Source organism: Danio rerio, chromosome 10 (assembly GCF_049306965.1).
Source record: "Danio rerio strain Tuebingen ecotype United States chromosome 10, GRCz12tu, whole genome shotgun sequence".
Lineage (NCBI taxonomy): Eukaryota > Metazoa > Chordata > Actinopteri > Cypriniformes > Danionidae > Danio > Danio rerio.
In genome coordinates, this window is record NC_133185.1 from 50,025,920 (window position 1) to 50,040,000 (window position 14,081).

At 42.6% G+C, this 14,081-nt stretch overlaps 2 protein-coding genes across 9 annotated transcripts in view; both read left to right on the forward strand.

Moving 5' to 3' along the window:
• myo18b (myosin XVIIIB) overlaps positions 1–14,081 on the forward strand; it is a 673,005-nt gene that overhangs the window by 559,612 nt on the left and 99,312 nt on the right. The gene's annotated exons all lie outside the window — the stretch shown is intronic.
• cnnm3 (cyclin and CBS domain divalent metal cation transport mediator 3) overlaps positions 1,104–14,081 on the forward strand; it is an 18,027-nt gene continuing 5,049 nt past the window's right edge. For 6 of the 8 annotated variants that reach the window (XR_012386589.1, XR_012386590.1, XR_012386588.1 and 3 more), the window contains exons 1-7: positions 1,104–2,442; positions 4,743–4,886; positions 7,259–7,414; positions 7,823–7,992; positions 8,124–8,220; positions 11,662–11,792; positions 13,813–13,939. Coding sequence is in view for 3 of the 8 variants with exons in the window: in XM_073915245.1 (XP_073771346.1) it covers positions 1,113–2,442; positions 4,743–4,886; positions 7,259–7,414; positions 7,823–7,992; positions 8,124–8,220; positions 11,662–11,792; positions 13,813–13,939 (2,155 nt within the window). In the remaining 5 variants the exon portion in view is untranslated. Of the gene's footprint in view, positions 2,443–4,742; positions 4,942–5,509; positions 5,576–7,258; positions 7,415–7,822; positions 7,993–8,123; positions 8,221–11,661; positions 11,793–13,812 lie in introns of those variants that run through there. The other 2 variants (XR_012386591.1, XM_073915246.1) reach the window with 2 other exon arrangements.

Below are 14,081 nucleotides of genomic sequence, written 5' to 3' on the forward strand. Positions count from 1 at the left end.
TTTGCACACTGTTTGAGTTTCTGTTGAGCACAGAGTTTTACTGGAGAAAAACATAGTATTTTTAGTATTAGAGTATATTCTTTTGTGTTCAGCAGAAGAAGAAACTTATTATGGTATATTTATTTATTTTGGGGTGTACTGTTGCTTTAAGAAGCCATCTGATATTATTAAGAAGTGTTTTGTCAATGATTTGTATGTTGGTTATGTGTTTTTCTGTGCTCTTCTTTAAAGGGAAATGCAAACACACATGTACTGTAATCTCCTACTGTATTTGAAGCAATGTGTAATATAGGATTTTGTATTTCTGTTGAGTTCTGATGATGATTATAGAGATGTTTCTCTATTAAAAATACTCTTTTGCTCAGCCTGTGGGTTTTATTACTGTGGAAAGTTGTTGGTGAAGGTTTTACAGTGTTTTAACTCATAAATGCTTTAGTTTTTTTCTAGTCAGTCTGAATTTTGGGAAGGTTTAACCCATGCAATTGCAAAAATGGGCATAAATTAAATTAATATATTATAATGCATAGTTTTATCATTTAATTTAACTTTAAAAATGATTAAAATCTCATAATACACCAAGTTTTCTTGCAGATTTTCTTCATACATGTATAGTTTGTCAAATTGTGTGACTTTTCTTTAAAGGTAAATGGTTAACCATGGTTTAGCATAGTTTAACCTTGGTATCTGTAGTAAAGATGTGCTTAAATATTGTTACTATACTGATTGTTTTCTGATATAGTCATATTTTGGACGCATTGTGAGTGTTAAATGCGCTGTTTTGAAACGCACAACAACATAAACACACGTTCATTTCTAGAAGTTCAGACGCGATCTCACACGGTGCATAAGTGGGCGTGGTTTACAAAGAACCACCGTCTTCCTATTGGTCAAGCAAGAGCTCGCTGCTCCGTCATTGGTCCGTCGCTGTTACTGGAAAAAAGAAACTGCGTTCATTGTGGCTCCAGTGTTCAGAGGTTAGTCCGTGCAGCATCTTAAGAATCCCCGAGCCAACATGGCCGCCGGACATATCCAGTTTCTCTCACCGTTTTCCACGAAAACAAGTTAAAAAAGTAGGAGTGTAGCGTCACATGACCGCTGAAGGCAGTTCCAATATGGTGGTCAGCCTGGCGGAGCTGCGTCTCCCGGTGATCGTGTCGTTGCTGTGCGGCTTCGGAGCCTGCAGTGTCCGGGAAGCGCGGGTGTTCGGGCTGCGGCTGGAGGACGGCGGACAGCAAGTGTTTATGCGCCAGCGGACCATCGTAGCTCCGCGAAACACCGTTTTCAGGATCAGATTGTTCGGATCATACCTGTCCAACGACAGCTGGCCGTGGGTCGCGTTCGCCGCGGCAAAAGCAGGTTCGGTTGACCCGTGCGGGCCGGAGGAGAACCGCAAAAACACAGCGTTTCAGGTAAACGGAGGATTCGTGTCTGACGAGGAGAACAGCGGGTTCCTGGAGGTCCACACTGAAGCTGAGAAGAAAGATGCAGGTTTCCATCATCTGTGCGTCTTAAAGGGCCAGTCCTGGGAGTCTGTGGGCTCGGATCAGCTGCTCGTGCAGGACCCGGATGTAGCGTCGGATTACATACCGCGGTGGGGTTTGGTACTTGTGGTCGCGCTTTTAGTGCTAATCTGTGCAGTGGTCAGGTGTTTAAATCTCAGTTTACTGTGGCTGGACCCACTGGAGCTTTACGTTCTCCACAGCTGCGGTTCTGAGGATGAAAAACACGCGGCCAAGCGGCTCAAGCCCATTCGCAGGCGAGGAAACGTTTTGGTTTGTTCGTTATTGTTCCTTTGCGCGCTAGGTCAATCAGTGCTTGGTGTGTTTCTGTATCGTCTGTATGAGTCCATCCTTCCTGCGGTGTTCACCAGCGCGTTCCTTCTATTCCTGCTAGCTGAGCTTCTCCCGTATGTTATATGTTCGGGTTATGGGTTCGAGATGGCGCCAGGTTTAATATGGCTGGCTCAGATATGCCTGATCATAACGTGTCCGCTGTCCTGTCCTCTCGGCCTCCTGCTGGATCTTATCCTCCGCCGGGATGTCAGCACTTGTGGCATTCGCGAAAAAACAATGGAGATGATTCGAACTAGCGTAAACGACCCGTATAACGAGTTTGTGAAGGTGGAGTTCAGCAAAGGGGCTCTCAGGACTAAAACGGTGGAGGACATCCTGACGCCGCTGAAGGACTGCTTCATGCTGCCGTCCACTGCCGTACTGGATTTTAGTACCATGTCGGAGATCATGCAGAGCGGATACACACGCGTGCCCGTCTACGAGGAGGAGAAATCCAACATCGTAGAGATCCTGTATGTGAAGGACCTGGCACTGGTGGACCCGGAGGACCGCACGCCCATGACCACCATCACCAAGTTCTACAATCACCCGCTGCACTTCGTCTTCAATGACACTAAACTGGACGCCATGCTGGAAGAGTTCAAAAAAGGCACGTGCATTTGTTAAACACGTTCAAAACAGTGTTATCGTTATCGCGATAATAGTATATGCAGTAAACAATACATACATTTACTTTATGCTTTATTTATTTAAATTTGACCAATCAGATGGGGTCTTAAGGCTGGTTTATACTTCTGTTTCTAGTGATCGACGTGACCCACGGCGCCTGCCATGCGCGTAGTCGTGCATTTATACTTCTGTGCGCTGTTTGTGTAGCTCTGCAATACTCTTTCGAAACACTAGCTGGCAGTAGGGTACGTTATGTTTCTCTGTATCGAGTCTCCGGTGTTTTGATTTGTCTGAACGCTACATTAATGTACGAGTAGCTAAAACTTGCTCATTTTGAGGCGGGAACCGATGGACGTGCAACAACATAAGTTAAACAAAACATTTGCAGTTCCTACACGAGATTCGACACTTGCTCCGTCGAGCTCGCGGCTCTCAGCACCGCCCACACTTGTCACAGCTACCAAGCTGACCAATCACAGACTTTATACTATGCATTATTACGACGTGTAGTAAATTGTTTTTGAGAGGTGCAAGTCAGTGTCAGCCACGGCGAGGAGGGCTATGTGCGTGCGCTCGACGCAGAACTATAAATCAGTAAAGTCTAGATTTTTACGCGCGATATGCACATTAATATAACAGCATTTTTTTAATGACACTGTACTGTGACAGTTGGGTTAAGGAGTGGGGTAGGCGTTAAAAAATACAATTTATTGGTTAATTTAATAGATAGCGTAAATAATACTTTGTACATCCACTGTTTTTACAGTGCTGTGGCGGTTAGGTTTAGGCTTGGGGTGGGGGTAGATGTTAATAAAATACAATAAATAAGAAATATTATAAATAATTCTCGTAAGCTTCCGGCTGCAACCATATCTAATATAGCAACAACCGTATAAATCTTTAGCCCTGCCCCCAGCAGCTGCTGATCTGCTATTGGCTGGAGTGGCTCAGAGCTGAAAATACAAGCTAATGAAGGGAAAAGACAACAGCCAATCAGAGTCAGAATAGGTTTTCGTTCCTTCATAGAGTTTTAAAGACTAAATATTTACACCTTTTTTGTCTGAATTAAAATTAATTAGAGCTGAAAAGTATTTTTCACCTGTTGATTTCAATATAATTTCATGAATATATATAATTATATTATATAAATATAATTTCATGATTTTAAAACAAATTTACAAAAATAACATTTTTCTAGGGGTAGGTGATATAGTAAAACATGTTATCGCAATACTCAACAACAATATTGTACATGTGTGAATGAATGCTCCTAAAATCATTCTGCAAAAATCTGATATTATTATTATTATTATCAATATATATATATATATATATATATATATATATATATATATATATATATATATATATATATATTTTTTTTTTTTTTTTACAAAATTCTGTGTAGAAATGACAAAAACAGGCAATATTTCACCCATTATATAATAAATACTGTTTACATTAGGCCATTAGTGATATCATATAAATATTTTCAATAATATGGATATTATTAATATCTGTGTGTACTATGCTATTTCTTTGCAATATTCAAATATGTGTTTGTACATTGGGCTAATATTCATAATTTAACTGTTTATAAATATTTAGGTTTTTCTTTTTTTATTATATTTATTTAATTTGCAACTTTTTACTTTAAAAAATGTATTTGAGCCGCTTTCCCAGTGATGGGTTGCGGCTGGAAGGGCATCCGCTGCGTAAAAACTTGCTGGATAAGTTGGTGGTTCATTCCGCTGTGGCGACCCCAGATTAATAAAGGGACTAAGCCGACAAGAAAATAAATGAATATATTTGAGCCGCTGCTCCTCCACATCCAGAGAAGTCAGCTGAGGTGGCTCGGGCATCTGTTTCGGATGCCTCCTGGATGCCTAGCTTGGGAGGTGTTCCAGGCATGTCCCACAGGGAGGAGGCCTCAGGGAAGACCCAGGACACGCTGGAGGGACTATGTCTCTCTCTGTTGGCCTGGGGACGCCTCTGGATCCCCCGGAGAAGCTGGAGGAAGTGTTTGGGGAGAGGGAAGTCTGGGGTTCTCTCCTGAGACTGCTGCCCCCGCAAACCGGCCTCGGAAAAGTGGATGAAAATGACATGAAAATACGATTTCATTATTTATACATTTAATAAAATGTTTGTATTTTATTTTCATTTCTTTTAACGTTTTTTTGCTCTTTTCTACATGCTGCATATTTTTAAAACTCTTTTGCTATTGAGGGTTATTGTGTGGTTTTGTGACTCGTAATGAGTGAAGTGCTGTTTGTTCTGCAGGAAACTCTCACCTGGCCATCGTGCAGAAGGTGAATAATGAGGGTGAAGGAGATCCGTTCTATGAGGTTCTGGGTTTGGTGACGCTGGAGGACGTGATCGAGGAGATCATCAAGTCAGAGATCCTGGACGAGTCTGACGGATACAGTGAGTGTGTGTGTGTGTGTGCGTGAGATGAAGGTGAAGCGTCTTCTGTATGTGTGTCTAAAGGCTGATTTATACTTCTGCGTCAAACGCCAGCGTATGCTACGGCGCTGACGCATAGCCCTTTGCCGTGGCCGTCGGTGTTGCTAACGTGCACCTCTCAAAAATTGTAACTACACGTCGCAACGACGCGTAGCGCAAGCTCTGTGATTGGTCTGCTTGGTAGCGCTGACGAGTCTGGGCGGGACCGAGAGCCGCGCAAATGGCGCGAGCTGGACGCGAGCCCAAAGGAGCGATTGTTTACAAGTGTGGAGTCCCGTGAAGGAGCTCATGATGGAAAGTTTTGCTTTGTGTTTACCTCATAGTTAAAGTTGTTGCACGTCCGCCGGTTCCTGCCTCAAAATGAGCGAGTTTGAGCCACTTGTACATCCCGGAAGTGTTCAGGAAAAGCAAAACAGCAGTGAAGAAACTCGACACAGAGGAACATTAACACCTCACTGCCCACTAGCGTTTTGGAAGTGTTAATGCAGACCAACAGAGACAGCAGCAGAAGTATAAATGCACAGCTACGCGCGTTGCCTGCGCCGTGGGTCACGCCAATCACTTGACGCAGAAGTATAAATCAGGCTTAAGTGTGTGTGTCCATTATATCTAATGGCCCGTTTCCATTGAGTGGTACGGTTCGGTTTGGTTAGGTCAAACTAAAATGCTTCATTAAGAAAGACTCTAAACAAATGTCCAAATAGTGTGTATGCCAAAGTATGCTAATAGGACTTTTAATTTGCCAGTTACCTGGGTTAAGCACTTCCGGCGAACTGTATGCGAAATCAGCACGTTTAAGGTCTGTTTTCTTTAAAAGTCAGCGATCTCCACTGGCTGAGTGATATCTGATATAAAGTGGGTCTCAGATTGTTTAAGAAGCACTGCATTACATTACATTCCCCGCCATGTCTTTATAATATGAGCATTTATTTTAATCCAGTATATTCAATGGAGCTTCTGCGCTAGCATGCGATTCTGACGTGTGAGTAAACGGCTTATTGTCTCGTTTTACACTTGAGCAACTAAATGAATGCCAAAGTCTGTTTAACTGATTGTATTTTAAAGACATTACAACATAGATGCTGTGAAAGGAACTGTATAAAATGGAAAAAAACTCACAATAACAGCTCACCTGAATTATATCAGTATAGGAAAAACGCAAGGCAAGGCAAGTTTATTTATATAGCACATTTCATACACAGTGGCAATTCAAAGTGCTTTACATAAACAAGAATAAAAGAAACAAGTAAAAAAATAAATAAATAAAAACAAATAATAAAACTCATTAAAAAACATAAAAACAGGTAAAATGTGATATAAAAGAATGAAGAAGAAGAGAAAAACATAATAGTGCAATCTGTCGGACGCAGCACAGTGCTCATTCAGTAAAGGCACAGCTAAACAGATGTGTTTTCAGTCTTGATTTGAATGTGCCTAATGTTGGAGCACATCTGATCATTTCTGGAAGCTGATTCCAGCAGCGAGGGGCGTAGTGGCTAAAAGCTGATTCACCCTGCTTTGACTGAACTCTTGGAACTTCTAGTTTATATGATCCTAAAGATCTGAGTGATCTGTTAGGTTTGTATTGAGTGAGCATATCTGTGATGTATTGAGGTCCTTGGCCATTTAGTGATTTATAGACCAGTAATAATAGTCTTCACTGGAAACAAAGCATCTGATTCTTGCTATGTTTTTGAGATGATAGTATGCTGATTTACTGACTGCTTTGACATGACTGTTGAAACTCAGATCTGACTCCAGAGTCACACCAAGATTCTTGACCTTATTTTTTGTTGTTTGACCTTTAGTAACAAGCTATGCAATGACTTCAGTTTTCTCTTTGTTTAACTGAAGAAAGTTTTGGCACATCCAACTGTTAATTTCATCAATGCATTGGCAGAGGGTGTCAATGGGGCTGTAGTCATTAGGCAGTAAGGCTAGGTAGATCTGAGTGTCATCAGCATAGCTGTGGTAGGAGATTTCTCAACTCTAGCTCGCCATATTCCCTAAACTGCTGTGTGTCTGCAATAATAGGCCGTCTTCATGTGTGGAAAAGACGATGCCGTCTCTATCCTTAATTTTCAGATGTTCCATTGTGTGTTTGTTTGTTTACTTCTCTGTGCTGAGCTGATCTGAGTGTTTTAATCTTGTCCTGTAAATGAGATTCAGTGATTGTTTATCTGCACATTGATGTACGGTGACACATGATGGGCTGTTGATCAATATTTGGATGCTGTGCTGCTTTAATGAGTATTAGCCATATCAAATCAAATAATCAAATGTGTGTGTGTTCCTCATGTCTGATCCGTCAATGTGTGTGTGTGTGTGTGCAGTGGAGATGAAGGTGAAGCGTCCGCCGCCGCTGGAGATCTCTCTGGAGCAGCGCAGTGTTCATGATGACTTCTCCATCTTCAGGCCTCCAGAAGGGGACAGCAAGATCCGCACGTCTCCACAGCTGCTGCTCGCCACACACCGCTTCCTGTCCAGAGGTCAGAGGTCACGCGCACTCAATAACACACTTTCTCAATCCATCCACATGCCAGCTACACACGCTTGGTGCTGTTTTTGCTCCATTGACCTCCATTATAATCACATTTATTGATTGACAGCAGATCATCATGCGTTCTTGACTGCTGCTGGGATTAAGAGGGAGAGAGAGGCTTACTTTGAGTTTCTCAGACATATTAGTGTGCAGAGATCACACACACACACACACACACACACACACTAACTCCATATAATAGCCAGAAACAGCTATTTTTCTTGCACTGCAACTGATGATCAACAGTAAAAGACGGATTTTAATGACATGAGTGAGTGTAAATGTTAATGCTGTGCTCTGCTGAATGGTGTGTGTGTGTGTGTGTGTGTGTGTGTGTGTGTGTGTTGTGTGTCAGAGGTGGAGCACTTCAATCCTCAGCGCGTCTCTGAGCGAGTGTTGTTTCACCTGCTGCGGCACCCCAGCGTCAACCAGGAGGTCAAGTTTGACCCCGCAAACAGACTGAGCGCAGAACACTACCTGTACACCAGAAACCACCCGGTAGACTACTTCATACTGCTGCTGCAGGTAACACACACACACACAGTCATTGAGACACACACTCATACAAACACACACACACTTTCCTGAAGATCATACTGCTCAAACACTTAAAAATTATTATAATAATAATTTTGTGTGTGTGTGTGTGTGTGTAGGGTCGTGTGGAGGTGGAGATCGGGAAAGAAGGCTTGAAGTTTGAGAACGGCGCCTTCACGTATTACGGTGTTTCAGCGCTCACCGCTCCATCCTCAGGTCAGACAGTCAATAGTAATCAGCAGTTCTCTTCAATATCAGTGCTCTATATTACTCATTATTAATAGTATTATTTAATATTTCTCTGAAATATGAGTTTTACACTCACTGGCCACTTTATTAGGTACACCTTACTAGTACAGGGTTGGACCCCTTTTGCCTTCAGAACTGCTTTAATCCTTGGTGGCAGAGATTCAACAAGCTACTGGACATATTGCTCAGAGATTTTGCTCCATATTGTCATGATAGCATCACACAGTTGCTGCAGATTTGTCGGCTGCACATCCATGATGCCAACCTCCCGTTCCACCACATCCCAAAGCTGCTCTATTGGATTGAGCTCTGGTGACTGTGGAGGCCATTTGAGTACAGTGAACTCATCGTCATGTTCACCAGTCTGAGATGATTGAGCTTTATGACATGCTGCGTTATCCTGCTGGAAGTAGCCATCAGAAGATGGAGACACTGTGCTCATAAAGGGATGGACATGGTCAGCAGCAATACTCAGGTAGGCTGTGGCGTTGATGCTCAATTGGTACTAATGGACCCAAAGAAAATCTCCCCCACACCATTACACCACCACCACCAGCCTGAACCGCTGATACAAGACAGGATGATCCATGCTTTCATGTTGTTGAGGCCAGATTGTGAGTCGAGCATCCGAATGTGTCAGCAGAAATGGAGACTCATCAGAGCAGCAACGTTTCTCCAATCTTCTATTGTCCAGTTTTGGTGAGTCTGTGTGAATTGTAGCCTCAGTTTCCTGTTCTTAGCTGACAGGAGCGGCACCCGGTGTGCTCTTCTGCTGCTGTAGCCCATCCGCCTCAAGGTTGGCCGTGTTGTGTGTTCAGAGATGCTCTTCTGCAGAGCTCGCTTGTATCGAGTGCTTATTTGAGTTACTGTTGCCTTTCTATCAGCTGGAACCAGTCTGGCCATTCTCCTCTGACCTCTGGCCTCATCAACAAGGCATTTGCGTCCACAGAACTGCCGCTCCCTGGATATTTCCTCTTTATTCTCTGTAAACCCGAGAGATGGTTGTGAGTGAAAATCCCAGTAGATCAGCAGTTTCTGAAATACTCAGAGCAGCTCATCTGGCAGCAACAACCATGCCACGTTCAAAGTCATTTAAATCCCCTTTCTTCCCCATTCTGATGCTTGGTGTGAACTGCAGCAGATCCTCTTCACCATGTCTACATGCCTAAATGCATTGAGCTGCTGCCATGTGATTAGCTGATATTTGCATTAACAAGCAGTTGGTGTACCTAATAAAGCGGCCGGTGAGTGTAAATTTCTTATTATTATCAGTATTTAATATTCTCTGTAATAGCAGTGTCATATATTTCTCTTTAATCTCTGTAATATTATGAGTGCTCAGAAACAGATCTGCTCTTCCTGATTTGAGTTTGAGCACAGAATGAAGAGTCGCTGACTCTGCACATCTGTTGTTGTGTTGTGAAAGCAAACACACTATTGTTGAAATGTTGACAAATCTGCACACAGACACACACACACACAGACTCCGGGTTGCCAGATGGTGTAAAACAGGGTATTTCATTCATTCAGTCATGAAGGCTCTCAAAGCATGCGTCTGTGACTGAAGTGTGACCTCTGGTGGACAGTAGCAGACTCTGAAATGAGACGCAGATTCAGAGTTCCACATGAGGCTATTAATTAGCGAATAATATGAATATTACGAGCGTAAACATTAGGTTAGCAGGTTACATTGTAACCCCGTGTCCTAACAACACGCTACATGATGAGATACGCAGTGATGAGCAGTTTGGCTGTTTGCAGCAGACGAAACAGGACAGAGATGTAAACACAGCCATTCAGAAGCACAGTATAGTGCACTCACTGCACTCCAGCACAATGCTGAGCTTTATAATCTAATGAACACACATTAAAGCTGTTTCACATGATTAAATGTAGAGATCTGCGCGGGACTAAATTTTGAATCCCGCACCTGCCAGGTTTTAGCCGGAACCCGACCGCTCCCGCTTATATTAAGCACTTGATGTCCCGCTGCCCGACCCGCCCCGTTTTCTATCCGCCGCGCCCGATCCCGCTAAAGAGCGGGGGGAGAACAAAACCGAAAAATCACCCAGTTATACAGTCCAGACAGCCTATAACAAGCTGTCTGTATAAACACACACACGCACAGCACCAAGCACACACACACAGACAAAGCTTTCTCTCTCATTCGCGCGCGCCCTCTAACACACACTCATAAGCACCAAGCACAAACACAGGCAATGAGGCAAAGCTCGCTCACACACACACACACACACACACACACCTCTCTCATTCGCGCATACATACATACATACATACATACATACACACACACACACACACACACACACACACACACTGCAACAAACAAGCTAAACACAGCATTGCGCTATTTCATTTACACACATACATACGCGTGCTCACTCGGGAGTCGTCTCAAATTAAACCCGTTACCGACCGCTCCCGTGATTTATTCGGAAATTTATACCCGCGCTGTAGAAATCTGGTCGGGTCCCGCGCCGCCCGCGGGACAGCCGCGGGAATGCAGACCTCTAATTAAATGTAGATGCTGAATCACTGATGTGTGTTGGTTTGCACTGAGACTCAGTTCTGAGGGTTTATTTTATTCTCCAGATCTGAGCTGAACTATCTGCTGCTGCTTTCAGTAGTATGGCAATAAACGTCATGTGAAATCACCATTAAACTCGCATTATTAGCATTTAACACTGAATAAAGCACATGAGCTGCACCTGAAGCTGTGAGAAACAGAAGCCGTTTCTAAAATCTAAATTTCAAGTGTTGGTTTGGACAAAAACTCCCTTTAATATGGAAAATATTCCTTGTATCGCATGCCGTTGCTTTTATTTAGTACACGGCTTAAATCAGCGTTTAGGCTCGACAGTCAGGCTCACTCCTGTTGGTGTCGTCAATCTGGCAACCCGCACTTGCGTGAAGCTGTCAGAGGAGGAGCAGAGTGAAAATGTGTTTTGAATCAGGCGTGCAGTACCTAGTTCAACCACTGGGTGTCAAACTCACACACACTGCACACTTGAGGTGAATGTGAGTGTCTAGATGCTCCAAATCGCCTCTCTTCAGCGCACAGGGAAAGTTTACTGTGATGTTTCTTTCACCTTTTACTATGGAATTTCAAAGAGACGGACCGTAAATAAACAGCAGGCAGAAATGAGCAGGTAAAAGCGTCTTACATCTGGGCACATGTGCAGTACATCAACCAAAGCACTTTCAGGTGATTAAGTGTGGATGATGGAGAGAATTAAAGATGATAGCGTGAACATGAAGTGTTTTTAGACAAATCTGTTTTCAAATTGATCTGGATTAGTGTAGACGTAGCCTAAGACTTTATTTTTATTCCATAGTGAGCTGTTTGTTTATTTATATAAATGTTGTTGTTGTTGTTGTTGTGTTCAGTCCATCAGTCTCCAGTGTCCACACAGCGTCAGTCGCCCAGAGATCCGTTTGAGCTCGGAGACGCCAGCAGCCCATCCAGCTACTGTCCAGACTACACTGTACGAGCCCTGACCGACCTGCAGCTTATAAAGGTAACACATGCATGTGCTTGTATACATGGTTTACAGCAGGCATGTCCAAACTTGGTCCTGGAGGGTCGGTGTCCTGCAAAGTTTAGTTCCAGCCCCAACCAGAAACACCTGGGCTAGCCAATCAAGCTCTTACCATGCTTTCTAGAAACATCATGCAGGTGTATTGAAGCAAGTTGGAGCTAAAATCTGCAGGACACCGGCCCTCCAGGACTGAATTTGGACACCCCTGGTTTACAGGGACACTCCATAGATGTAATGTACCATATACAGTAAAAACCACTTCTGATATAGCCCTACCCCTAAACCCAGCCCTCACAGGAAACCCACAGAAGACTTCGTTAAATATGATTTTAAGTGTTTTGAATTAGAGGGACATGAGTTATGACCCTGTAAACCACCTTAATAGAGTACAGCTAAGTCACAGGTGTCAAAGACAGTTACTCGAGGGCCGCATCTTTGGACAGTTTAGTTCCAACCCTATTTAAACGCACCTGTTCAAACTAACTAGGCTTGTTTGAAACCTGCAGGGTTGGAACTAAACAATTGAAAACTGCTTTCATTCTAGCCGAAATAAAACAAACAAGATGTTCTCCAGAAGAACAAACATTAGCGGAAATACTGTGAACAATATTTGATAAAGAAATGAACATTTCACAGGAAGGTAAATAATTTTGTCCTCAGCGATATTATATATATATATATATATATTAGTGCTGTCAATCGATTAAAAAAAATTACTAATTAATCGCACCTTTTTAAAAAAATTAATCGCGATTAATCGCATTTAAAATACTGAAACTTGTAATTTTGGCTATTCAAATGTAAAATTAATGTAAACGCAAGACAAAAACTATTTAAATTCAAAATATATTTTTTTATTAGAATTAAAATTCAAAATATAAATGTTTAATAGAATTTGTGTTTAACTTGTAACACAGATTTCTTCATGTAAACAACACACCCACAATAAACCATCAAGATCCTGGCTTGACAGCCATATTTATTACAGAAATTAAAACACAGGCATGTTAATGACATTAAATTTCAAAACAATCAATGCCAATAAAGAAGACATTGATTTCCATGTTGGATTCTAAGTGGACTGCAAAAAAATGCCAAAATACAGGAATTGCAGATATGGAAAATGAAAAATGATAATAATAAACTATAGAATACAAACTGTTGCACTCACTGTAAAGTTTTATTGCTGTGAGTTGAGAACATTAGTTATAGAGTAGAAACAATTTTGCTTAATCCTCCTTTACATTCATCCAGTTGCTAAGACTAGGAGTATCCCGCAAGTGCACAGACTCCCAAATACCCGCAAATGAATGATCATTTCTCGCAAACCGGTCATTAAATACATTGTACACCCCTCTCGCCCCTACTCAGATACGTCGCTCACTCCACCCCTGACACCCCTCAACGGGCCTCACACAGACACACACACAACGCGCTGCAGACGTTTTGGCCCCAACGGCCTTCCATACTGGAGCGACTCCCCTCAGATTCAACACGCATGATCACGTTCATCAAATTTGCTTAAACTAAGCGTCCTAAAGTGTTACTGTATTTCACAAGGATTCTAACACAACATTGCGACGCATACGCTTTCATTGCGTTTAATGAGGAAACACGCTAAACTTGGAGGCTCATGCTGAAAGGCAGAGTAATGCCCTGTCTTTGGCAGCTCGCGACTTCACCTGAGACGTTCTGATACTCCGATTTTAATATGATTAAGATTATACTCTTATTAAAAGTCTACCGTGTAGCCTAAGCAGTGATTTTATTACCTTAAAGGAACACCGAGTCACGAAATGCGGAGGATTTTCTTTCTGTTCGCCATGCGGTATAACTTACAACAGAAGAAGTCGAAAGTTAAAACTGAAACACCCAAAATTGCATGAAGCTTAATTTAAATATTGGCTCATTTTCTCCAGTAACTCCACCCAGTAGTGTAAATATGGCTGAAGTCTGTGTGTGTGTGTGCGTGTGTGTGTGTGTGTGTGTGTGTGTGCAGGTGACGCGTCTGCAGTATCTGAACGCTGTGATGGCGTCGCGTGTTTCTCAGAGTCCAGAACCGCCGGAGATCAAGATTCTGCCGAACAGCCAAACTAAACTGCTCAACCAGAAGAACACAGCGCAAGGTACATCACAACACTGACCTGAGAACAGCTCTAATATCTAATGCTCAACATGACTTCATTGTGTTTGTTGTAATCAGACTTGATGCAGAAACACTTTGATTGACAGTCTCCTTTTGTACATGTCATGAGAGAGTGAAAGCCC